Source organism: Phocoena sinus, chromosome 11 (assembly GCF_008692025.1).
Source record: "Phocoena sinus isolate mPhoSin1 chromosome 11, mPhoSin1.pri, whole genome shotgun sequence".
NCBI classification, from domain to species: Eukaryota; Metazoa; Chordata; class Mammalia; order Artiodactyla; family Phocoenidae; genus Phocoena; species Phocoena sinus.
Window position 1 is genome coordinate 33,141,516 of NC_045773.1, and position 27,903 is coordinate 33,169,418.

General features: G+C 38.9%; 1 protein-coding gene across 1 annotated transcript in view; it reads left to right on the plus strand.

The window, feature by feature from the left end:
- ERC2 (ELKS/RAB6-interacting/CAST family member 2) overlaps nucleotides 1–27,903 on the plus strand; it is a 1,048,627-nt gene that overhangs the window by 432,745 nt on the left and 587,979 nt on the right. The window contains exon 7 of the mRNA XM_032647533.1: nucleotides 24,552–24,719. Within this exon, the coding sequence (XP_032503424.1) occupies nucleotides 24,552–24,719 (168 nt within the window). The remainder of the gene's footprint in view (nucleotides 1–24,551; nucleotides 24,720–27,903) is intronic.

Genomic DNA, 27,903 nt, shown 5'->3' on the forward strand with positions numbered 1-27,903 from the left:
CCCGTATACCGCAAAAAAAAAAAAAAGAAAAATGTTATGGGAATGAAAGTTGTGATTTATTAAATGATGTTTTAATATCAATTAAAATTCTCATCGGTTTTTCTTACTTTGCTTATTGATGTGGTGTTTCTATTAACAAAAGTTCTTATGCTGAAGGATCCCAGGTGAAGGCCTATTTGTTGTGGTGTGATTTTTAAAGTATTTTAAGTACTATATGCTAGTTTCATTTAGGACTTTTGTATCTATATTAATAAGGAATATTTTATACATACACAGAGCTAGATAGGTTTTAAGATCAGAATCATATTTTTCTTGATAGTGTAAATTAACATTTTTTCCCTATGTTCTTGAGTAGTTTATCTAATCTGGAAATTATTTGTTCCTTGAAAGTTTGAAAAAATTCACCAGTTGCTGTCTTAGAAGGAATAACTATCAATTTTGGTATTTCTTTTTGGGTGGGATCACATCTCAAGTTTCTCTCTTACTTTGTTAGAATGAGAAGTTTAGACAGTTACTTCTTTAGTAAGTATTTAAGTTTTCCTAGTTGATTATATTTTATTTAGGTTAAATTTTTTTTTGGTATTGTTAAAAAAATCAGAAAGGTGGCTTTGGTGATGGGGAGAAGTTTCCCAGTACTTTAGCCCTGGTGGCTGCCTGCATATTTTTAGGGTGAAAGCACAGTATCAGTGGTGGACAGGATCCTTGAGATCCCTTCATTTTTCAGATGGCGAAGCTGAAGGGTAGATAGGTTATGTGGCTTGGCCAGAACAAATAAGCAGGTGTGCATCCTGGGAAAAGTACCTAAAGTGCATCCTGGAACGAGTACCTAAAGCCCCTTAGTCTTTATCTAGGCATTTTTCTATTATACCCTATTGTCTTTCGTGAACTGAGAGGGTACAGAGTTGGATTTAGGGCTACCAAAATGTGGGGAGAGTGAATCTGGAATCCCATGTCCTTGAGAGTTGAACCTCTGAGTCTGAGATTACTGTATCAAGCTTGAGGATTTACAGTTCATTTAAAAGAAGGGTTGGGAAGTTTAATGGACTGCATAAGTAACTGGAACCCATTTCAAATTAGTTTAAGCAAAAAGGGGGATCTAGTGATTTGTACAATTGAGGATTTCAAGATTGCATTGACTTCAGGCATAGCTGGATCCAGGGATTCAAACATTCTCATTGCACTTCTTTCATTTTTTCCCTGCAGCTTCTTGGCCTTTGTTCCTTTTTTGGTTATATTCTGTAAGAAGTTAGGGCTGTCAGCCAACCCAGAATCATATCCTCCCATCTTTGCAACCTCAAGAGACTAAAACAGGTTTCCCTATTAGGTTCATTGGATGGTTCTAAGAAGGACTGTAATTGGCTGGGCTTAATCAATCACCTGATTATCTCTGCTCTAATCATGATGGTGATTAGGTCACAGTCAATGAAATACTTCCAGCAGCCAAAGTAATTGAAAAGTAATCTTTTCCTATATATCATAAAGAATATTACAAGCTTTCCAGTTTATAAACAATAGCAGCACTCCTCGCACTTTGAAAGAATACGCAGGGCGACTGGTACTCCATCCTTGTTACCCTCTGACCTCAGTGACTTCGCTCTCTCCCTCTCTCTGCCCTTTCAGCCCTTTAAAAAAAAAAAAAAAAATATATATATATATATATATATATATATATATATGGACCTAATCTCTGGGGCTGCTTTTATGTTCCCTCCATTTTGCATTGTCTCTGGAGTCCAGGAGAGCCCCAGAGACAACCCAGAGTAAAAGGCTGCTCCCTCTTCAATGCTGGGACAAGGGGAGAGGAAGTGAAACATTTTGTCCAAGTGAAAAATTAATAATTTTGGTTCCTTCTTCCCAGTTGTAGACCTCCACAAAAGAGACATCTAATATATAATTGGATTATTCTGGTTACAGGTAAGCACCTATCTTTCCTCCTCTTTCCATAGGGGCCAGTGTAATTTTCCTGTGCATCTGGAGGTACTGCCATGCTGAGCTTGGTTGTGTTCACTTTCTTTTTTTTTTTGCGGCACGCGGGCCTCTCACTGCCGTGGCCTCTCCCGCCACGGAGCACAGGCCCCAGACGCTCAGGCTCAGTGGCCATGGCCCACAGGCCCAGCCGCTCCGCGGCACGTGGGATCCTCCCGGACCCGGGCACGAACCCGCGTCCCCTGCATCGGCAGGCGGACCCAACCACTGCGCCACCAGGGAAGCCTGGTTGTGTTCATTCTGATTCCTCCTAAGGAACCTTCCATCTAGAGAACAGGCCCTTCTCAAAGGTCCTACCCACCCCTCGTGCTGAAGGGACCCTACTTTCTTAAGAAGCTGGTGCCCATAGAGATTATAGTAAAATTAATGTACAGTTTGGAATTGTATAAAGGAATTTTGAAAAGTTCTCTTAGTGGACTGAAATCATGTCTTTTAAGTTTCTTTCTGTACCAGAAACATCCAGTCCTGAATTGTATGTTCTTTCTAAAATCACATGCCAGCTTTAGATCATTTCCCCAATTCTCTTTGACTTTGAGGTGGTATTTTAAGAACAAGGACTGCTTGTGTCTGATTGACGCTGATATTCCTTTATATCATGAGTCCAGCAGTTCAGCAGTCATGTTAAAATGCCTGCTTAGCTTGAGTCTCAACTGCTCTTTTGCTAGTACATCTGTCAATCAGAAGGATGTGAACTGGTCCACTGTTCCTCATTGCCACTAAGAGCTGTCTGGATTGTTGCAGTTGCCTCCTAAGTGGTCTTCCTTCTGCTCTCAGTGCCTCCCCAGAGTGAGCCTGTTAACATGTTAGTCCAGTCCTATCTCTCCTCTGCTCAAAACCCTCCAGGGGCTCCTCATTTCACCCAAAGTCCTCACAGTGACATCAGGCTTATGTGATCTCTCTTCACTCTTGCCCTCACCCCGTTACTTCATGACTTTGTCTCCTGGCCCATGTCCCCTTGCTCACTCCACTCCAACCACACTGGCCTCCTGGCTGTTATTCCAACATGCCAGACATGTGCCCACTCTTGGTTTTTTGTACTGGTTCCCTCTACCTGGAGCACGTGTCCTCTGACTCACCACATTGCTAACTCTCTTCACCTCATTTACCTTCTAAGTGAGGTCTACACTGGCCACCCTGTTTAAAATTGCAGCCCCCTCCAACTGCAGGATTCCCTTTGCCCTCCTCTGTATAATTTTCTAGCATTCTATAATTTTAATTATTTTCTGTGTTTACCATTGTCTTTCTCCTGTCCTCTTCCCTCCTCCTGTTAAACTGAAAGCTTTTTGTTCACTAATACTCCTAAGATCTAGAAAACAGTAGAACACGGTAGTACTCTATGAATATTTTAAGATAAGTGGATGGAACTCTGTAGGGATGTTTTAAGATATGCTGCAGCTGGATTCTTAAGCTTTGGTTCAAAATCCCAGGCAGGTCCTAAAATATAACTCAGAAAAACCCCCAAATCTAGGATCTCATATGACCCAGTCCTGTCACATTCAAAGACACATAGCTAATAACTACAGTAATTAAAAAGTAATTCTATTCTGTTGAACTTCCTAAAATATCACCAGCTAAGTTTATTACAACTTATTTCAGTGAGGGAGAATGCCACCTTGACAAAGCCTTTGCAGTTTCTCAGAAGGGGAAATTAGAAGTAGAATATTTATAGGGCTTTGAGGTCTAGGTTTACAGTAGTTTAAGATGGGTCTTTCAGGCAGTACTAATTGGAATTGGCCAAAGTTTGTGATATAATAATTTAGAGTTGATGGACACAGCAAAGTGAGGGCCTTGAAGAGAGTCTTGATAATTAACTGTGGTGGACAAGAGGATGGTTTGACTAGGTGAATAGATTTTTTTTTTTTAACATCTTTATTGGGGTAAAATTGCCTTACAATGGTGTGTTAGTTTCTGCTTTATAACAAAGTGAATCAGCTATACATATATCCCCATATCTCCTCCCTTTTGCGTCTCCTTCCCACCCTCCCTATCCCACTCCTCTAGGTGGTCACAAAGCACCGAGCTGATCTCCCTGTGCTATGCGGCTGCTTCCCACTAACTATCTATTTTACATTTGGTAGTGTATTTATGTCCATGCCACTCTCTCACTTTGTCCCAGCTTACCCTTCGGTGAATAGATTTTTATCCGTAATAAATTGATCAATGGGAATTTCCTGAAGCTAAAAGTGAATTTATTTATTGGTTTCCAACCTTGTCTTTTCTGGGAAAAGATTTCCTGGAACAAACAACTAAGATGTTGACATGGTGGTCTACAGTCATATTGAAGTTATAGTGACAAAGGTGGTCTCAATTCTCAATTTTTGTGTCTCATTAAAGGAAATGCACTTCATTCATTCATCAGTTTGTTTATTGATTCATCTGAAAAATACATATTGATTTCCTGTTTTTCTAGACTTTAAAAAATTTTATGCAATTTTTAAAGGTTACGTTCCTTTAAAATAACTATATAGTTGTTACAAAATATTGGCTATATTCCCCATGTTGTACAATACATCCTTGACCCTATCTTACCCCAGTAGTTTGTATCTCCCACTGCCCCACCCTATATTGTCCCTCCTCTCCCCCACTGGTAACTACTAGTTTGTTCTCTATATCTGTGAGTCTGCTTCACTTTTGTTGTGTTCATTACTTTGCTGTATTTTTTGAATCCCACATATACGTGGTAGCATACAGTGAGTCGACACCAGGCTAGTAGTGCAGCAGAGCTTCCCATCAACCCTTCTTTCCTTTTATCTCAGGTTCCTTCTTTAGCACTCAGCTATTCTTCATCTTCTCCCCTCTTTTAAATCCCTGCAAACTCCTTTTGTTACCAAGGTCATACAGCATTTTGTTTTCGTGTTTTTAAAATTTTATTTGTTTATTTATTTATGGCTGTGTTGGGTCTCGGTTGCTGGGCACAGGCTTTCCCTTGTTGTGGCGAGCAGGGGCTACTCTTTGTTGCGGTGCGTGGGTTTCTCATTGCGGTGGCTTCTCTTGTTGAGGAGCATGGGCTCTAGGTGCGCGGGCTTCAGTAGTTGTGGCATGTGGGCTCAGTAGTTGTGGCACACGGGCTTAGTTGCTCTGCGGCATGTGGGATCTTCCTGGACCAGGGCTCGAACCTGTGGCCCCTGTATTCGCAGGCAGATTCTTAACCACTGTGCCACCAGGGAAGTCCCATACAGCATTTTGGAATCTCTCCCTCTCTCTCCTCCTGTCCCTTTAAAAACTATATATAGATAAATAGGTATAGATTGACTTTCAGTTTTTCTTAGCTTATTCCAGAGTTTCTCAACCTTGCAACTATTGACATTTTGAGCTGGATAATTCCTTGTGGTGGAGGGACTTCCCTGGATGCTATCTACTAGATGTTAGTCACACCCCTTTATATCCCAATTGTGACAATCAAAAATGTCTCCAGACATTGTCAAATGTTCCAAGGGAGGCAGGATTGCCCTCTCTAGGTTAGAACTGCTAGCTTAGTCCCTCGCTTGGATTTTGTACAACAACGGGGAGCCTGAGAGCTGACCCAGCAAGTGAAAATTCATCCCTCCTAGAAAGAGGACGGAAGGTTGTGTCTATGCACACAGTAATACTTTGGCCCTAGCACATCCTTGCTGAGTTCTCCTTCTCAAGAGCGTATCTGATTATGTCACTTTCCATTGCCATCAGGATAGAAGCCAGAATCCACAACATGGTTCAGTTCATCTCTCTCATCTCTCACTGCCCCCCACCCCATCACTGGTAGTTTGATAGGGTTTACATTGAATCTGTAGATTGTTTTGGGTAGTATAATCATTTTCACAATATTGATTCTTCCAATCCAAGGACATGGTATATCTCTCCATCTGTTTGTGTCATCTTTTATCTCTTTCATCAGTATCTTACAGTTTTCTGAGTACAGGTATTTTGCCTCCTTAGGTAGGTTTATTCCTAGGTCTTTTATTCTTTTTGATTTGATGGCAAATGGGAGTGTTTCCTTGATTTCTCTTTGTGACCTTTCATTGTTAGAAAGAGATTTCTGTGTGGGTTCCCCACCAGTAGCTTTATCTCCTGCTTAAAGATTTGAGGTATTTTCTATCTGAAATGATTGTATCCCTTTCACTGACCTCTGTCCCTTCAGTCTCAGCTTCAGTGTCTCCTCCTTGAGGCAACTCTCCCTAATTCATCCTAGGCTAAAGTAGGTGCTCTAAGCCTAAGTTAGTAGCACTCTCTACCTTCTCTATCATAACAGGTAGCCAGACTTTATTGGAATTGGTTATTTAACTGTCTTTCTTACTAGTTTATCATTCCAGTGAAAAAGATCGGACTATCTCATACACCGTTGTTTGTTTCCTCAGAGCTCAAAGTAGAGCCTGGAACTTGGTCAATGTTGACAAAAAAGTTGTCAAATAAATTTTTGAAAATAGTGCTAATATACCAATTTGGTGAATAATACATATGTTTTTGACAGTTTTTCAGTTAGCGTCCAAAAGATAAAACCAACTGCTTATCAGAATTGATGGGTTAATTGGAAGAAATTTAACTTAATTTCTGCCCTTCTCCCCAACCTTTTAGAAGTTCAGAATATCAACATATCAATAGAAAGGACACAAAATTGCATATTATTCTTTGTCTTATTATAAATTCAGAGTAAATCTTTTCTTAGGAAAACATAACATTGTTAACAAGCTGTCTCTGCTGTTCTTTTAAATGAAGTGATCTTAACTTACTCCTCATTCTTTAACTCCATAATGTTTAGCAGAAGTTTTACAAGCTGGAAACCCACAAGGTGAATCCAATCCACCGATTTAGTTTAATGGACTCATCCAGTGTTCTTTTTTTTTTTTTCCTTAAAGAAATTTTAAAAAGGTGCTAGAAATAAAAATATCAGGACGTGTCACATAATAATGTAGATTTGTAGTTTCTCTTAAATAAGGGGAAGCTCTGCAGCACTGGCATGCTTCCGTCTTGGCAACCTTGCCCAGGGGCTGAGAGAGTCGCTGCCCCCTTGGGATGAGATGTGTTTTCCCCAGTTCACCGAGTCCCCACCCAGCCAGAGTCACTCTTTAGTGTCATTGGCTTGACCTCCTTGGCATTTAATTTGCGACTCCAGTCTGCTTTGTAAGTGAAATTAAGGGAGGGAAAGGTTAGCCAGTGAACAGTTGAATAAAATATGAGTGTAAGAACATCCAGGTGACAAGGATCTGGTAACAATTGTTATTGAAAGTGCCTGCCCTGTTTTACTGGATTTGAAGTTTAATTCCGAAAGGAAGCCCAAGCAAACTCCATTTTTATGCTCCCAAAACCAGCACAGGTTGCAGAGGATGAGGGGAAGCTGGGATGCTTCTTGGCCAAGACATGTATAGCCTACTTTCCCCAGCTCAGAAGGTCTCAGCACAAACATCTTGACTCTCTTCCCTGAGGCTAAGAGCAACCCAATTTCCTCTTGCTGAGTGGAGTATTTCCAACTTAGTACATTTTCTTCTCTAATGAATGACTTCCTCCCCTACATTATTGGGACACTGAAACTATAAGGGCTTCTCCAGGCCCTGATGTGGGAGGCAGAAAAGCTGAGTTGTTGAATCCTGTTTGTCACCTAAGTCCTCCAGGTCCCTAGTGTCCAGGCTATTCTGATGCGCAGATAAGGCTCAGTTCTGACTTCTAGTGGATGTGGGGTCATGCGCTAAGTCCTTCACTTTCCTAAGGCTCACTTTTTTTCTCTGAAAACAGGAGGAGTGATACTCTCTGCTTCATCATCATACCCTTAGGCTGGCATGTAGTAGTTAAGGCATTCAATAATTAGCAGTAGTTTTGTTATTATTACAATGTTGTTGTTTTAAAGAGGGACTGAAATGAGCCCCTCAAAAATCATATGGGAATAGTGAAGGCATATATATGAATAATGTGAACTCTTTGAAGGAAAACCGTTGCTCTCTTTTGTTAAATTATAATATCGTTATTGTCCAATGTATAAATGCTCTTATCTTCATTGGTGACATAAAGCAGCTCTTGTGGTGTTTGCTTTCCTGAGGTATGAAAAGGATTATGGAGGTGCAGTCTGGAGGCCTACATGGCCACAGCTCAAAGAGTGCAGGTTCTGTCCACTCATCTCCAATCACAGCAGAGAACGGCTGCTTTTCAGAGCAGGCATCATCCTGTCCAATGAAATGGATATCTTTATTTTCATAGTCTTTACAGAGATTAGAAAGAGCAGAGTTTCACTCATCTTTGCCTGGAATATAACTTTGCATTCAGAACTGTACCAAGAAAAGAAAAACAGAGGAGGATTTTTTTCCTCCATAATTTGATTTGTCCCAAAATTTCTGTCTTGAGGACAATTATCAGAGGTTACAGAATGAATTTTGAGGCTCCCTTCCTTGTAATTCCATCTTCCTTATAATTTTCATAGCATGTGCAGTCATGAAATAACCAAGAGATTATTTTTACAGCTTTTATCTTCACCATGATTCAAGCATAAATATATTGCAATTTAATAATGTTAATGAAAGTAACTTGTGATGATGGGGAATATATAGAAAGGAATGGAATGAAAGCATACTTTAGCCCTGATCTTCTGAGGGAAGGTATTTCAGAAAATGTCTTTTTTCAAGTTCACGGGGATTCTTAACAAAATTTGTCAAGACAAAATTTGGCATTTGAAAAATGTAAATTTTATAGGCTATTTTACTCCTTTGTATAAACAATACTTAGAATTGCTAGCAATCAAAATGAAGAAATTTCCTTCCAGTGGGACTACTCTAACCCACTTTTAGTATGTGACCATTTTGTTAAGTGTAGATTTAAATCATGTTGCATTATGTGTGGCCATGTAAGCTTCTAAGGGAATCTTCTAAATGTTATATTTCTAAGACCTGCCACTGTGCCCTGGACTTGGGTGCTTAGTCCATACTGCTAGTGCAGTATTTTCCACAGTGTGTTCCCTGGGATATTAATAGGATGTTATAAAAAAGAGTGTTGGAGTTAAATAAGCGTGGGAAATGCTGATTAACCGAAGTTAAAGTGGACTTCACAGAGCATTTTGCAAATTCTAGAAAGAGGATTTCCCAAATTAATTTTACCTTGGAACATTTCCCCCACTTTACTCCCAGTCCTTTTTCCCCCAACAAGAGTACTTGTAGAACTGGTTTTCTCTGGAAATACTTTTGGAAATGCTAGGATTACACATAGTAATAAACTACCACAAAATTGGTGGCTTAAAACAACAAAAATTTATTGTCTGACAGTTCTGGAGGCCAGTTATCCAAAATCAAGGTGTTAACAAGGCTGCACTCCTTCCAGAGGCTCTAGGGAAGAATCCTCCCTTGTCTTTTCCATTCCAGCTTCTAGAGCTCCACTCCAATCTCTGCCTCTACCTTCACATGGCCTTTTCCTTCTTCAGAGTCTGTGTCTCTGATCTGTATGTCTTTTATAAGGACCTTTATCATTGGATTTAAGGTCCACTCAGATAATCCAGGATGATGTCATCTCAAGATCCATAATTACATGTGGAAAGACCCTTTTTTCAAATAAGGTCACATTCACAGGTCCTAGAACATGGACATATCTTTTTGGGAGCCACCAGTCAACCTACTGTAGATACTGTGAAGGGTTTTCAAGATTGGAGGATACTTAAGCCTAATTCGAGGACAGGGAGCCAGATGTGCCCATGAGGGTGGAGGTTCAGGGTTGGGCGTTCTAGATGCAGGGATCCAAAATTGCAATACAGTTGTTGTGCAGAGCAGACATCACCTCTTTATCTTGCCAGTCTTCTCACCAATGCTGGACGTAGCCTCAGGATCCTTCTTAACAAAGGGCTCTATAAAGCTACTTCCGATCAGCTGGAGTGGGCGTGTGAGGCAAGAGAATCCCTGAGGTGATAAACAGAGCAGGTACTCTAGAGGCATGGACAGACAGTCTCATTGAAAGAGTTCCATAAGAGGCTAAGGAATTCAAACTTAATGAACATGGGGCACAAACATATTATTTTGTCCAGCAAAACATGTATTCCTCTTAGGGAATGCTTTGGGGGTAGGGTGGAGGTGTTTGTGCATGTTTCTGGTCCTTTATGTGCTTTGCCGCAGGATCCAAAGTGCCTGGTGAGAAGAAACTTAGGAGGGAAGAATTGCCCTCCTGTATGCTCCACTTCTAAATCTATAGAAGAAATTGGGACTATTGTGGTTAATGGTGACAGCTTCTAAAAGACTCAAATTCTGCTTTCTACATGGATATATATGAATCTGGCAGTATGTTTGTCCTGACAACATCCTTGCTCTTCTTGTCTTTTGTATAAATTAGGTTGTATCTGAAATGCAGTGAAGTGGCAAGCTCACTTGGTGCATTTGATTTCCCCATCATCAGAAGGTTGTAGTTTCTAGACATATTTTCCCCCCTCTGGCTCAGACAGTACTTCTTTTTAGATTACTGCTCTCATTTCTGGGCATTTCTTGTGTTTCAGCTAGATAGGATGCTGTCAGCACATTTCTCTCCTCTCTGTGTAACTGGTAATTGTGAAAGGTAGGGCTATGATTTTTAGTTATTTTCTATCCAAGACACTTCTGTTTGCAAGACTAAAAGTGATGCAAAGTGCTGTCTTTCCCCCCTCCTTGTGTTGCAATGAAAATACTGTTTAAAGGGGTAAATGCCCAGTGACCAGGTTTGCTTATAGGATATCAGGCTGCTCAGAAATAATAGTCCCTTAGTATGTGGGTGGTTTGATGCATTCCAGTGTTGTAGAATATGAACTAACAAGATAGAACCATAAAATCACAGAATGTCAGAGTTGGAACTGGAACAGTAAGTTCAATTTCCTCATTTTACAGATGTTGAAAATGGTGGGAACTCCCAGTCACCAATTGTTACTCTTTGAGCAGCTCACTTGTGATTTCTGTCATAAAATTGTAGAACTCTAAACAAAGAAACCACTGCTGGAAGAAGAATACAGTAGAATATTATTGACCCATTGCACACATGGTAAATTCACATACATACACACAAAAATTTTCCATACCAAAATGTTCCCTGCCATAATAGTGCTTTGATCACGGTAGATTGTTTTCAGGAGCAATGATGGTGAACCCAGAAAGAGATGGTTGTTTGTTTCCCTTTAGGGAAAAAAAATGACCAAAGAATGTATGTAGCATGGTTTTAATTTTTAAAACATCATGGCGGGTTTTGCTTCTGGTTTAATTGGTTTTTATAGCGATCGTCTTCACTCCTGGAACTCAGTTTATTTCCAGCTCCATGTTCCTTAGTAACAAAATGCTTCCAAGTTGGAAGAGTCTATAACAAGCCCCAACAGAGAAACAATTGCTTACTCTGGCCAAGGTAAATTTGCACAGGGTTTGGTGGTACCACGCATTTCACAATCATTTATGCTCTACCTGAAAGTCAATGATGTGAAGCCTCAACTTGGCTTAAAAGTGAATGTGTTCCTAAATTCAGCACACACCCTAGTGGGGTGTGTTACAGTGGAACTTCAGTAGTCAACCTTCCTTTCCTTCAGCTATCTCTGTGAGTAAAAGACCTGTCTGAATATCTTAGGATAGAAGAAGTGTTTTCACTATTTTGAAAAGCAAACCTATGAAAACTATTTCTGTAGTAAATATTTGGCTCATGTTGAAACATCATAAGAATATGTAGATGGAATGGTATATACCTATAGGTGGCATTTTGCAGGATTTTCTCACTGATGACATTTTGTTCAGCGCATTTTAAACATGGATGGAGACTAGAGCTATTGTATCCTGCCATGTGTTATATATTACATATATTATGTATTTATGTGATATGAGACAGCAAACATGATTTAATTGTATATATATATATATATAAATATTTATATAAATTTATAAATAAATTCATATATATATTATCATATAGAATTTAACATATGATATATAAAGATAGACATAATATATACATATACATTATATATGATAAATATATAAATCACAGTACTACCATGTTAGCCTGGAGATCCCTCAGAGCATCTATGTTTTCACCTATAAACAATACCTACCAATACCAGTATATCAGACAGGATAAAATACATATCATAATTTAAGCAGTTTACATTTCTTTGCTTCATGCCATATTCCTCTTCACTCCTGTGGTTGTCATTTATACTATTCAAATATTTCCAGCTTTCCTCCTTTTGAGCTTGATCCAGAGTAGGCCCTTTGGAGTCTGGTAGACATGTGCTCCAGTCTTGTCTTTGCCACCTGTAATCTGTGTGGCTCTGGGTCTTGAAAATGGAGAGCATTAACTCCCTGTCTCAAAGTGCAGATGGGCACATGAAACTGCCCCATGGGTGTTAGCTAATGTTACGATCATTGTTGTCAGTACAATTAGCTTTCAATGGCAGCTGCTAGAATATAACATATAGTACTCTAATGACTAAATTTGCCAATCATATATAGATGATGGAATATATTATTTATCATGGTAATCATAATTTATGTTACTATTCAGTACTAAGCAGTAGCCACTGTTCATTGTTTGGTTCTACTTTATTTCTTAGTACATTTTAATAAAGCACCTTGCAAGTCATGTTTCGATTAATCCTTGGGGCATTGGTACTACTATTATCCTCATTTTATGGGTGGGGAAACTAAAGTTTTGAGAGGTTGTATCTTTTTCTAGGTCATGGTGAGTAAGTGGAAGGTTAAGATTTGAACTTGAGGAGTCTAGCTCAAGAGCCCCTACTTGTAGCTATTATTCTTTCCTGCCTTCCAACAATGTATTTTGCCTTAGTTAGCTTACAGGTGGAATTTACTAATGTGTTAAATTAATCCTTGTTTTTATCACTTATATGACTGAGCATATAGTAGGCATTTAATAAACTCTTATTTATTTGCTTATGCATCTTTCCAGAAAAATTCTATGCACACACAAGCAAATTCTCCTTCTCTTATTCCCAATTGGAAACATATTATACACACTGGGACACACATAGCATTTTACTTTTGGCTTCCACAGAAATTTCCTGCAATTTACCTTTTGTCTTTTTTCATGAAAATATTTTCATTTGTATTTAATCTTATTTGTCTATCTTTTTCTTTATGGTATCTAAGCTTTTTCTCTTGCTTAGAAGGACTTCCATGCTTCAAAAGTAAAAAGAAGGGCCCCAATATTTTCTTCTAGGACTTTTCATTAGGAATTTGTTTTTGTCATGAGGAATTAGGTAAGGATTTACCTTTATTATTATTTTTCTGAATGGGTAGTCAGAGTTTAGCCATTATTAATGGAATAATCTATTGTTTTTTACTAATCTAGTGCTAGTATTATCATATACTAAATTTCTCTAAGTATGTGAATCTATTTCGGATTTCCTCTGTCTTTTTCTTCCTGTATTAATACCAAACTGTTTTAACTTCAAAGCTTTAAAATATGTTTTAGTGTCTGGATTACTCACCTCCTGACATCATGAAAGTTTCGAGTAGGTGATGACCTTAGAGGTCATTGAGCAAAGTTTTGTTGGTTTATAGAGGAGGTAGATGAGTCCCTAAGAAGCAAGTGACTTTCTTGAAGGTCTCACCCTCAGGTTTTGGCAGAGCCAGAAATGAACTTGGGATGTAGACTGGAGTGGATCTTGAACTAGAAGATAAGGCTTTAACACAGTCTACCACATTAGCCCTGAACGCCCTCTGAGCTTCAGTGTTTTAACTTGTAAACAGTACCTACCTCCTAGGTGGCCCTGAGGAATGTATGAGTCACCCTGGTTCATCACCTAACAAACTGCTAGCCCCAGAGGATGTCTCACATGTATCTCTTGACTCTGAGCCAAGGCCTTCTGAATCTAATCCAGTGGTGTGTCCCCATTTCACAGGACTCAAACATTTCATATCTGTGCCATGCCTTAAAAATTTGATTGTGAAAAGATACTCGAGAACAATGTTTCGTAAAATTTTCTAAAGGGTATTGTTGTGTTCTTAGAAAAATACGGGTTCTGTGGTTGGATAGGTTTGGGAAAAGTAAGTAAGGTCTTGGCTATGGGACTTCAGAACCTTTAGTATGATAATGTCCACCATAAATCGGGAGAGCTAGCTGTGTTTCCCAAGTTGACTTGATCATAGAACGAACCTCCACCCCCCCAATTAATTTTTGCACAACACCCAGGAGGCTTTCAAAGAACAAATACTGTTTACTTTAGAGCAGTATGTCTCACACTTGGGAAGAAATTCCTTTTAAAAGAAAAAAAGAACATTATAGACACCCAGTATTGTTTTATGTAATAATTATTACTTACGTTACTTAATTAGGTACAAAGATAAGACTAGGTATGCTTATAGCTCTTACAGAACTATGAAACCAAATCAAAATTACACACTAAATGAAAATACAATGTCAAGGCCTATAAAATTTAAATGAATTATATTAACTTTATATGGAGAAGAATTGTGTTTGCTGGATGTAAATTTATACCTGATATGAATATGGTGCCAACCGCTGTGGCTCAGATGCTAGCTCAGAAGTCTGCATGGTGATGTGCTGTGTATTAATCTAGTTTCCTCACTGATTGCTGTTTCTGTAGTGCTGATAAGCCCCTTGTTTGCATGTTCACCATTATATCCCATGGCCAAGATTTGGAGGAGGGAATGTATCAGAGAAATAAGATATATTTCTTCTATGCTTTCTCCATTTCATTCCCAAAGAATCTTAAGTGCAAATACAAAGGCAGGTATTGAGATCGTTTAACAATCCTTGATTATAAGGAGTTATTTATATGATCCAGAATAAGTTCGCTTTAACTTTTGAGATAATCATTAAAAAGAAAATATAACATAAAATATGTCTCATAGCAAACTCGTGGATCCTTGAACATAGGTCCCCATCCTCCAGGAGTATGGGCCCTGATTTGAGAGACATGACTTTAAAATACAGGTTTAATTCTCTTTTAAATAAAAGGACTCTGGTTTCTAATTTGTTAGTCAGTTACAAACATGTCACACATACCTGGATGGAGGTTACTTATTTGGATTTATTGAAAATAACTGACATTGAGATCACAAAATTTTTACTTAATCTTGGTACCAAATTATCAGTGATTTAAGTTCTTTGGGTTCAGTGATAGTTTAGAAAGTTGACGGCATATCTAAGTAGGACCAATATTTAAAATTTTTTGTTTAAATTTAATGTGCTTACTTGAAGGGAAAGTGCAGTATGAATGATACATGGTGTTTTCTTAAACTTGTTTTTTTGGTAATAGTAAATGTTTTGAAGACGGGCTTTTCAAATGTTAGGAGGTACTAAGATTGATAGCTTTGCAAATTGGTTTTAAGTATTTTGAATTTATAACTATCATCATGTTGCAAAATAACATTGACTTTGGAATGGCTTACTTCCTTTTGTAGTAATTCAAAAATATTATGACAGCTATAGTTTTATAGTGAGCATAAAAACCAGTGAGGTAAGTTCAATGAGGTAAGGTTAGTGTTGGAAGTTTTATTAACAAAAACTTTAAGTATTAACACATGAGTTACAATTCCCATGTGTTTTCAGAAATGTGCTGGAACTGAACTGAACATTAAATTTTGAACTTTGGACTAGTCACTTAAAACCACCTAATTTTAGTGTAAGAAGTAGCCAAAAACTTAAGTATGAAAACAGGCTTTATAAAGTTGGCTGGATTATTAACCCACGTATGATATGAATCCTTCCATGTAGGTGATACAAAGCATTCTTAACCCAGTATTGTTTTCTTCAAGTAGGTGGCATGTGGGAGTTGGGTATAATTTTTGATAGGTAGGTAAGACAAAATGCATCTTTACAACCTGAACATTTTAACTGTGTTAACAAGTTGGTGATTGTAACTTAACTTTTATAAGCATAGCATGTGTTTATGTAATACTGAATATACCTGAATTTTATTTTTCGAATTGAAATTGTATGAAAGAACGGACTTATAATTTAAGAGAAAAGTATATTGTAAATTATGAAGCAATATATAATACAGCCATTATTGTTACTCTTTGTGCTATTTAAATATCTTAAAATATAGTATAGATATTTTTTCCTTGGTCAAATGTTTAAGTTTTGGGTTGCTAGATGAAAGCTAGCACACGGAATTGGGATTATCTAGTCTTTTTTCCCCCAGTCATTATCACTCCATTGATCAACAGGAGGGTAAATTCATGATTGACATTAACTGGTCGTCTTGAAGAGCTTAAGGGTGTAACTGATAAGATCATATCTCTTACTGCGAGGGGTAGGGAGACCTTTTAACTAAGACTGAAAACCAGGGACCGTTTTAAAGGGATTTCTCTCAGTTTTCAGTTGTGTACATGTCCTCTCCTCACAAGTTTTTGTTGACTTGATCTCAGTGGGAGTAAATGCATCTATGTGGAAGTAAATCTGTAAATATGCAGAAGATGTCCTGATTAGTCTTCTGGAGGAATGTTGATATAATTACAGGACTGCTCGCCCACAAGTAGGTTAGACTCTAGTCTAGGTTATGTTGTCTCAGGAGCTTCCAATTCATATAGCCATTTACCTTTTTAATGTTTCCTAGCATCTCAAGCTACATGTACCTAATTCTGAACTCTTGATTTCTGACCTCAAGTCTGAATTCTCCCTAGTCTTTCCCATAACAGGCAATAATTCCACTGTCTATTCCAGCCAGTAACCCAGGAGTAACCTTTGATTCCTTCCTTCCTTCCCCCCTGCCCATAATTACAAACCCGCAGTTCTCCCAGCTGCCTCCTGATTGTTTCTCAAAATATATCTCAAACACAGCCACGTTCTCCTTCTCCACCACCTCCATCCTAGTTGTGGCAGCCAGTGTCTCTCCTCCGGTTGACTGCCTGTCCCTGGCCTCCATACCACCCCCCCCCCCCCGCCCCGACGCCCACAATGTCTGTTCATACAGTAGCATCAAATTGTCCCATCCTTGACCAACAAAAAGACTATTGTTTTTTCACAATTCCTTGCTTTCTGGTTCAACAAGGTATTCTATACTTACTGTGCAGTTTCTTGCCACAGACCTAAAATCAATCATTTCTACAGTGAAACTGATTTTTTTAGTTAGAAATGGTTTTGGCTTTAGTTAGAAATGGTTTTAAGAGACAGTATTTGGGGTGGGCGATCATTGTTACTGAGATGGTCACTTTTTTCTAAGCTTTTTTAATGGACAAAGCTAGAAAATAATATTTTAAAAAAGAATACATACCATGTGTTCATCCTTACTAGTATTACAAGGCTCTTTTTTAATGACTTAAATTTATTAAAATCCAAAGTTATCTTGAAAGCAGAGGAGCATGTATAAAGCACAACTTATTTAAAGATCAATAAAGGGAATTCCCTGGCAGTCCAGTGGTTAGGACTCCAAGCTTTCACTGCCGAGGGCACGAGTTCAATTCCTGGTCGGGAACAAAGATCCCACAAGCCGTGTGGCACAGCCAAAATGAAACAAAGCAAAAACAAATCAATAAAGACCATTTAGTGTTCTAAGATGGGATAGTAAAGAGTAGCCATCAGTTAAATAAACCATTTTAATGAATATCAAAGTGTCAGTCCAAGTCTAATTTATAATAGCTGGTAGACATTTGCTAAATCATGAATTTTATTATTTTGTATGTACCGAAACACACAATATACATTTTCACCAATAAACACAGATAGCCACAAATTAGCCTTTTTTCATCCAGTTTTTTTTACAAGGCTTTTACATATGTTCTTAGATTTTATATTTGTATTACTTTCCTCTTACCCTAAAAGTCATGTTTACTGATAATATTTACGTAATACTTATTTGCTCTACCTCACCTCCAACTTCACAAATATATGGTTCAATAAGTCATGACCTGACAGTCTTGTTAAAAGGCTGTATCTCTAAACTAGGACAGTGCCTGGCACAAAATCAAGTCTTCGTATTTGTTGAATGAATGAATAATTAATTCTAGTTACTGGAGATAAAAAGAGCACCTACAGGGAAGAGAAGTCTGAAATCAAAATAGCTGCAGAAGTCGAAGAGTAGAAAGACATAACCTAAGTATAGGGTAAGAGATAGACACACCCTCATCTATAAGTTAATTTTTAATGGTGCAGTTCCTGAAGGTCATTTTTTTCTGAAAGGCAACTTTTGCTATAATTAGAGATTTGTATGAAAGAGCTTTTAAAAAGCAATGATTATTCTGAATTTTTCTTTTCAGCAAGACTCCAGAAGGATCATACTAACTAAATCACCAAGCCAATTAGGTGGTTCTCTTTGGTAGAGATCAGTAGCCTCTGATGGTGAAAGAAGGGAAGGCTATAGGACTCCTGCCCATGACCCTGCCTCCAGTTGTATCAGTCATACAACCTCTCTGAGTTCTCCTTGAAATTCCAGCTCTCTGTCCTTTTGAGATCATAAAAGGTTCATGAGAGGTCAGTGTGACACTATTTCCTGTGGCAAGGCTCAGCCAGCCATGTTTGCTGTTGGTCCAAAATCCTCCCTGAAGTGTCTATATGTGGGGAGATCAAAATGTAAGGGTTGAAACTTTGGGGCTTATTGGAATCATAGACCTGCATGGTCCAATATGGTAGCCATGAGCCATATGGGGCTATTGAGCACCTGAAATGTGGCTAGTTCTAATTGAGATATGCTAAAAGTGTAAAATAAATGCTGAATTTTTAAAAAAAAATTATTTTTTGTTTATTTATGGCTGTGTTGGGTCTTTGTTTTTGTGCGAGGGCTTTCTCTAGTTGTGGCAAGTGGGGGCGACTCTTCATCGTGGTGCGCGGGCCTCTCACTATCGCGGACTCTCTTGTTGCGGAGCACAGGCTCCAGACACGCAGGCTCAGTAGTTGTGGCTCACGGGCCTAGTTGCTCCGCGGTATGTGGGATCTTCCCAGACGAGGGCTCGAACTCGTGTCCCCTGCATTGGCAGGCAGATTCTCAACCACTGCACCACCAGGGAAGCCCCATAAATGCTGAATTTTGAAGACAATACAAAAAATGTAAAATATATTATTAATTTTTAAATATTGATTACATGTTAAAGAGTAATATTTTTGATATAGTGTTATCAAAATTAGGGTTTTGATATAGGGTTAAGTTAAATATTTCATTAAAATTAATTTTACCTGTTTCTTTTTACTTTTTAAACTTGTCTACTAAAAAATGAAAAATTACATATGTGGCTTGCATCATAATTTCGTTGGACACACTGTCTTCAGTCTTGTTTCTGGAAGGGTGGGAATGTCTTTTCAACATTTCTAGCCAATCCACACATCTCGAACACCGCCCATTTCACCAAGGAAAAATCACTCCTCACATCAATTACGTTAATTGACCGAATTTCAGGTACTCATCAAATATAAAGAATATTGAGGCACTTTTGGTAGTTGACTCTGGCATCTCAGCTTTTAACTGAAATCTTTCATAGGCTAATTAACTACCCCTGGAGAACTTTTTTGCATTTGGGAAATATACCCATCTACCCACCCACCCAGGCAACCCCTCCACATAGACACACATATCATACTGTGTATGCTGAAATATTTTAAAGTAAATGACAGACAATATAACACGCTGGTACATGTTAGAGCACAAAACCTTACTTGCTGTTTCTTCACTTTTCCTGAGGGTTGTTGATTAGCAACCTTTGTTGCATTCCTACGGTATATAAATCACTGGGTTAGAGGCTGTGGAAAGCAGAATAATAAAATATAATAATAATAGCAAAAATGTATTGGGTGCTTCTAGGTGCCAGGCACTGTGCTAAGTGCATTATATGTGTTATTTAATTTAATCTTTAACATAACTTGGTGAAAGAGGTACTCTTATTAGCCACATTTTGCTCATAACACCTTAGTTTTGTTCCCGACATTTGGAAGGCCCGTGGGTAAGTCCATGGCCATTGCCATGAGTTGCTTGAACACATATATTTGCAATGCAGAGACTTTGCAAAACAGAGTTGTCTACTTGAGCCACTTGTTGATATTGATACAAACTGAAGTTCAAACCAATGTGCTTAAGGAGACTCTTCCTCTTCGATCTCTCTTTCTTTTCTCCCCAAGGTCTTGATCTTTAACCTCTGTGTTCACTCCCTAGGGTTCTGCTACTTCTTCCTTTCAGCTCTGGCCTTGGCCCTCTGACATTTCCCCCCTTCTTTGGAATTGGAGTGAAAGGATAGGGGAAAGTAGATTTTGAGGTCTTAACACACATGGAAGGAGTAGAGGGAAGTACAATGGCCCGATTTCGTTTAGGTTTATGGTAATCTCTAAGACAGACCTTTCTAGCTTTAAGGCGCACACTTTTTAGTAAAACCAGGGGAAATTATTGTAATTATTGATGAGTGGTTTAACACATCATACTGTTATGTCCAACCCATGTTAGGGATTGGGGGGCAGGAGGTTAGGGGTGATCCTGCTTCTCTTGAGGATCCAGATTTATGGAGGTTCTGCCATCATCTAGCTCCACCATCTGGAAAATGTAGCCTTTAAGATCTCTGAGGAAGGGGAGGAGGGTGGGGATGGCATAGTCAGGAAATGATGTATGTCGCTTCTGCTTACATTTCATGAATAAAACACGTGGCCTCATCTTCCCACAAGGGGGCTGGGAAGGGAAATTGTTCCTGTGTTCAGGAAGGAAAGGAGAATTGGATGTGAGTGAGAAGTAGTGGTTACTACTTTTAGATGTTAGGTTATTTTTAGTGTTTGTGTCTTTGGAAGCTATGTACTTTATGCATACTTCCAACTTTGAAACTGTCTCCTCATTTGAATGATTGCAAGTTGAATCAAATTCAAATATACCCTTAACCCAAGTCTACTATTAGGAAAAACAAACAAACGACACTGAATGTGAAATAAAACTATATTGGGAGCTTTTGTGTATGTTCCAGTTTCATTTTCTTTTAAAGTTCTTCTTTGTGATAGCATGTTTATTCAATGCCTGAAGTGTTGTCAAGTAAGTAGTATTCAATCTGTGAAAATTTTCAAGTGGCCCCTTTTTCTCTCTCAAGTGTTTTTTTTTTTTCTCAAATGTTGCTGTAGTCATTTTAAGATTGAAGTGAACCATTTGATTTTTAAAAATTATTCATGGCACATCAAGTAGCACTTTGTGTTTTGTCACAATATTGTACCCGTTTCTGAAGGCCTATGTGACCTTATGGGAGAAAGGTCAGGAGGCTTATATATAGAACTTCTAGAAACATACCTCACCATTGGAACTGGTTATAATTCCTGGGTGATGACAATGAAGATTAATAATGTTTAACTCTGACTTTGGCAATTTTTGCCCATTTCATTGCCATGGTTCTTTTCTTTCAAGTTATTACCTGGAACAGAAGTGATAACAAATGCTTCATGTTTCATACTGCCAGGTAAAAGGTTAAATTTTCATATGTTATATGCTTTTAAATATGCACACACATGCACCCACATATACACACAAATACACAACTGGATCAGAAGGTAATGAGTAATTCTTCTAAAATGAAAAGATTGTCTTAGTTTTAACATTAGGTAACTAGTTCCCATGTGGTTAAGTCATATGTAAAAATTGAAAATTCAACCTATGGGTCTTTGTGCACTGACTGTATCATACAGTTCTAATTTTCTTTTTTTTTTTCTGGGAAATGATGGTGCTCTTTGCTTTGCCAAGTTTTATTATTGAGTCGACTGCCAAAGTTTGAGAGAGAGTCAAGGGCCCTTAAAATTATTTGGTGTTGAGTGACAAGGCAGAGAAAGGTATTTCATATTCCCAAACATTTTAACTTTTATGTCTCTACCTGATGTTGGAATATAATCTAAACTTCAGGGATTTTCTGATTCTTTTAAAAATGATGTACACTGTCGAGTGAGGTTCGAGTATTAGCGAGGGGAACTTTAATCCTACTCATTGTTGCTCAGTTTGGAGCTACATATTCTAATTTTTAATTATGTTCTTTCTGGCCTGATCTTCCTTGTATTTAAACTTCTGTGCATCAGAAGGTCTGTGTGCCTGCTTGTGGTTTTGCACCATCTGGAAGTTAAAATTTGACTTTAGAAATGATGTCATGCTTGCTTACTACAAACTGGGCTAATGTTGGTTGAGAATTGGATGCAGTTCAGGTCAAAGTTTTGTCTAAAAAAAAAAAGACCCTTAAGCTTCATTTCTTGATTCTAGGAGACTGTGCAAAGCTGTAAAGATAGAGTGAAGGTGACTGAAGGGCACAATTCAAATTCCTTTGAAGCTAAGTACATGCTGTCAGGCACATGGAAAATAAACTCCCAAAAAGAAGACCTCAGCTGGCACAGACTCCCTCCTGCCATGTAGAGTTTGGGTGTTGTGAGTAGTGTGTTGATCACGACCATCTTTGCTCTCCATTTTATTCCTGGAGAAATAGTCTTATGGCTAAGGTTGCTGTTTATCTCTTCTGGGCTCAGTAAGATGGGGCAGGGCACTGATAGATCACACATAGCCAGAGGGCACTGCAAATGTTAAGCTTATTATTCATCAATAGAGAGTCTCTTTTTCTAAACTCTCTCTAGCACTACTCACTACTACCTCCCATATTGTAATTTATTTATATCATGGTTTTGGATATTGGGTGTTTCCTTCGATCCAGATACAGACCATTCATCTTTGATAGGTAGAACGTGGGGCTAATGGGACCACGGTTTTTTCTCAGATATACACTGAATCCTGGTCAGCCTGTGTGCAAATCTCTACAATTGAATATGTAACCCCTTCTAACCACTGCTGTGATCTACAGTGTTCAGCATGTTCCACCAATTTCCAGGGAACCCACTAAATGCCATCCTTTATGTATAAACTAAAAATCATATTTTTTTCACCAGATAAGAGGAAAGCCCGAAGAGAAGTATTGATGTTACTCCAGGTTGGTAGACGAAGATAACTTTAAACAAAGATAAGCCACTTGAGAATCTGAGATGTTTAAGCTTTAGTGCAATTGGCGTGAATTTTCACTTAGAAAAGGGCAGATCCCCAGGACATGAGTATCCCCTTCACCCACCCGCCCCAGACCTCTATGGCCATTATGTAAGAAGACACACAGCTATCAGATGTCTGAGGAATCTGCAGTTCACACCCTCTGCAAGCACAGAATGTCCATCCTCTCTCATAACGCAGTCTGGGTCATTCAGCCGAACTGGGCTTCAAGCACTCGTCATCGCTTCTTCCCTTGCTGGGACCTCCCAGCTTCATCCTCCTCTCTGGGACAGAAACTAGAAAACCTCCTCACCAACCTCCCCATCACCTTTGACCTTTAAAAACACAACTTTGGCACCCCTTTCTTGGAGAGGGGTAGGAAAAGGAGATTCTACTCTGATAACTTTATCTCTAATATCATCCTCCTTCCCTGATGTATTCTGCCTATGACTGATTTCTGTCTTTAAAAACATAAAATGTCAGGCACTTAGAGACAGTCTGTTCTTACCACTTTGTTTTATGAATGAAGAAACTGAGTCTGGAAGCCTGGGTGTGGGGAAGTGAGAGTTATTTGTCCTGATCCTCACAGGTAGAAGATGGAAGCAGAACCTGGCCTAAAACCTAAGTGTCCTCTTTCCATTGTTCCCAGTTGCCTTTGACTTTGAGTCCTCATAGTATTTACATATCTATTTATTTTGGCGTATTACAGTATTCTTGCATCCTTTGTAAACAACTTTTGTTTTTATCCCCTTTCATCCAAATTTTACCTGCTGGTAGTGTAATGAGCAAAATGTTCAACAAGAATTGGTATCAGATGCAGCAGCCCCCAGCTCACCCCTGTCCCATTCTTTTTCCTCAAGACCACCTGTTTAAACTCTTTATACCTGGTTATTTTGATATCTCTGAATAACATGCTTGCATCATTACTTCCTGAATGTTGATGTAGCTTCTATCTGTCCAGTTCTTGGTACGGAAGGTGAGGATTAAAGTCTTCCATCGCCCCCACGCCCCACATCACCCATGTAAACTTTTTTTGCACATGGTCTTTGGAATGCTAACATTGAAAAAATAAAGGATATGTTTCCTCATTTTATTACCGACACTTGAAAAGCAGAAATTGTAATAATCTAAGTTTTGAGCTAAGGTAGAAATAGGAATTTTTTTGTATGCTGTGTCTTTTTTTTCTTTAGTATTTGGAAAGCAGTCTTTCATAAAGCTGGAGAACGAGTGTCATTTCCACAGCATTTTCTTCTAGCAGCATTTACTTCCTCTTGGCAACACGTCTTTTTCTAATTTAGGAGTGTTTCTCAACGTGTCAGTCTTGTTCTCCCAGATATCCATGGCATGGCTCATTGTATTCTCTGAGGAGAACATGAGCATCCCTGGAGGATGCTGCATGAGACGTGTTGTACCCTCCCTGGGCTCTGAAAGACACACAGAATTAGTGTGCTTTTTTTCCCCAACCTTTGGTTTTACAACGTGAGACATACTACTATTTCATAATGTCTTATTTCATATAAACCTTATATTTTAAAAAATGTATCACTGTTCGGGTACACATGCAACAGAACTTTAAGGTAGATGTAGGCTTTAAAACACATGGAGGTGCCCCTGAGCAGTGTTTGATCACACCGCTCAGAAGGTATACTGCTGCCCCACGCTCCTCGCAGGGCAGGACTGATGGTTACTGATGACCTCTCTGTAAAACTACAACCCTTTTTCCTTTTCCTGATTTCAGGTAGATGCACTGAGATTACGACTAGAAGAGAAAGAATCTTTTCTCAATAAAAAAACAAAACAGCTGCAGGACCTCACAGAAGAGAAGGGGACACTGGCTGGAGAGATTCGAGACATGAAGGATATGTTAGAAGTGAAGGAAAGGAAAATCAATGTTCTTCAGAAAAAGGTGAGTAGCTGACATAAGCCCTTCAGGTTGAGAATTGATAACATCCATGTTTTGTCATTTGAGAGAAACTTCTGAGCACGTGGAAAAGAAGAAATTATTGTTGAAGAATTGTAGATTAGGGAGTATAAACTTTAAATTTACTGGTATTTAACTTACTGGTGGTTTGACTGTGTCATTTTTAGCATGACCTGTTGAATTTTCTATTTGATTACCTGGAAACTAAATAGTGATGATTATTTTTTCATTTACCATCTTAAACATAGAGATAATTGTACAAATTTAGATATAAAACTAAAATTTATAGTTAATTTTTCCTTTTTCCTTACTGAGAATTGAGCAGTGTGTTTTGTGGGTCTTAAAGGTATTTTAGTTGCATTTTGTATTTACATAAACTTTAGTAGCTCTTATCCTGTCAAACCCATACAGATTTTAGTGCGGGAGTGGTAATGTTTACACCCATTACTTAATTGGAATCAGTGAGAGAATGTATAATAAGTTCTAATACAGTGACTTAACCCAGAAGATGCTTGACCTGGTTAGGGCTCTTTTTTCTTTCCTTCTTCCAGAAGTTCATTTTCTCCATTGTAGGGGAATGAGATTTGGGGATAGCACCCAGATTTTTTTTTTAAGAATTCTTATTTGCTACTGTGTACAATTTTGGTGGGACCATAGGGTCCCTTGCCTTCCGTAAGAAAAAGTGTAGGCAAAAAGAGAAACCAACACCTGCTCTTTTAATAAAAAGAAGCTGTTGGGAAACACAGGGGTCTCAGATTAACAAGCAGGCGGCATGGAAGCTGGGCAGGAACCAGTGGGGGGAAGCACGAGCTGGCTGGCCAGGACACTGCCATAGACAGGCATGTTGCCGGGCACCAATGCTGCAGCTGCAGGCAAATGGAATCTAACCGGCCCTCCTCTTGGTGTCATTTGCCACCATCACCTCTCACCTTGTTTATATTGACAGCATCCTATCTGTTTTTCCTGCTTCAACTCTTACCTTTACTACAGGCTGTTCTTAACACAAGCTGGAGTAATTCTTTTAAAACATAATATAATTCTTATCACACTCTGACCAAACCTCTCCAGTCACAACCAGGTACCTAATTTGTGGGGCCCAGTGCAAAGTGAAAATGTGGGACCCCTTGCTCAGACTTTATTGAGAATTTCAGGATGGTAAAGGAAAGCATTAAACCAAGCATGGGGCTCTTCTGAGTATGGGGCCCTGTGACCCTACACAAGTTGTACGCCCATGAAGCTGTGTCCCCATCCTCAGCGGCTTCCATCCTCACAGGATATTGGTGGTCTGATAGATCATATTATTAATTCATTTCTGTTAAGATTTTACAGACAAGGCCCTGGTCACCGTTACAGCTCCAGCTAATTGATACAGGTGATTAGAAGAGGGCTGGGAAGTGACGACTGAGGACGCTTTGAATCAAAGGACTGTCTAGGGCAGGTGGGACTAAGTGGCAGTTCGTGGAGCATATACTAAGGATTCAGAAGAAGACTTTTCATTTAGAATCCCCACCAGCAAATGATATCAAAAGCTGGCATTTATTGAACTTAACTTATGTTGAACACTGTATGCTAGGTACTCTGCTACAGTTATTACGTTCACTATTTACTTACTTTTGACCATATAACCCTGTGAGGCAAGCACAGTTATTAACCCCAGCGATGCTGAGGCTTATGGTAGACTTACCCAAGGTCATACAACCTAGATACAAGTTTATGTCTTTGGGAGTATAGAATAAAATGATTATTGCAAATTAAGAGAATAGGCCTCCTTTTTCTTTGGCCCTCAAGTTTATGATGACACCAAGTGCGAGAGCAAATCAAGTAAGAACATCACAATTGCACAACCAGGAGTTGAGACTAAGCTCTCTTGTTCTTTTTTTTTTTAATTGAAGTATAGTTGATTTATAGTGTTGTGCCAATCTCTGCTGTACAGAAAAGTGACTCAGTTATACACATAGAGACATTCTTTTTTCTAAATATTCTTTTCCATTATGGTTTATCGCAGGAGATTGTGCTATACAGTAGGACCTTTTTGTTTATCCAGTCTAAGCTCCTTCATTCTTGAGGAATAAATGGCAACAATTTTCTCAGTAAAGATTTTGGGAAGGCGCTTTCTTTTTATCTTTTTTCTTTTTTTAAAAAAATATTTATTTATTTATTTGGTTGCACCAGGTCTTAGTTGCAGCAGGCAGGCTCCTTAGTTGTGGCTTCAGGGCTCCTTAATTGCGACACATGGGCTCCTTAGTTGTGGCATGCAAACTCTTAGTTGTGATATGCATGTGGGATCTAGTTCCCTGACCAGGGATTAAACCCGGGCCCCCTGCATTGGGAGCACAGAGTCTTATCCACTGCACCACCAGGCAAGTCCCTGGGAAGTCCTTTCAATGCAGAAGTGACAGTTGGCCACTTTTGCTGATGTGAGTATTTTGCAAAATTTTAAACTTTCCGTCACAGCCAGATTCAAAGGTTTGGGAATCAGTTTGGGAATTCTAGAACAAAGCCAGTTGTGTATTATGGCTCCTTTGGGCAACAGGGTCATGATCCCACTTATTTAAGCCATGCTGATAATGGATTTGGGAATATTTCATGTATATTTGGAGAGGTTGTTTAGCTTCAAGTTTTGTTTTTTTTTCACTGAGTGTTTACCAGTACATTTGGTGGAGGATATAAAACCACTGGCAACATAGTGATCGGGCAGGAGTGCTATTATACCTGCAGTGTGAAAGAGAAATAATTCCTAAAGAAGTGATGCACACAATTCAGAAACTACTACTTCAGAATGTGTAAATAATACAGAAGCTGACGGGCTAATGAAACACTGTCTTTGGGACTGGGGACTCCTTAGAGTTTTGACCACATTCAGCATAATTGGCTGATTTAGGGCAGGCCTGGACTGCGACAGCATAAGCTTTGGACTAGGGTGTGTTGGCATGGAAGAACAATAAACTCATGTCAATGTCAGAGGTGCAGTATTACTTAATATTTCTTTCTTGTAGACTCTTTGGCAACCAGCACTGTGTTTTGATGCCAGTAGAACTGGGTATGCTCCTTCCATAGCCATGTTGAACCTGGCCAAGCTAGGCTTGCACCTCATATCTGTCAGCTTTGCCTTCAGAGCCTTGGGTCTCAGAAGTCTTGTGTACTCCATAAGCCATGTGCACAGGTCACA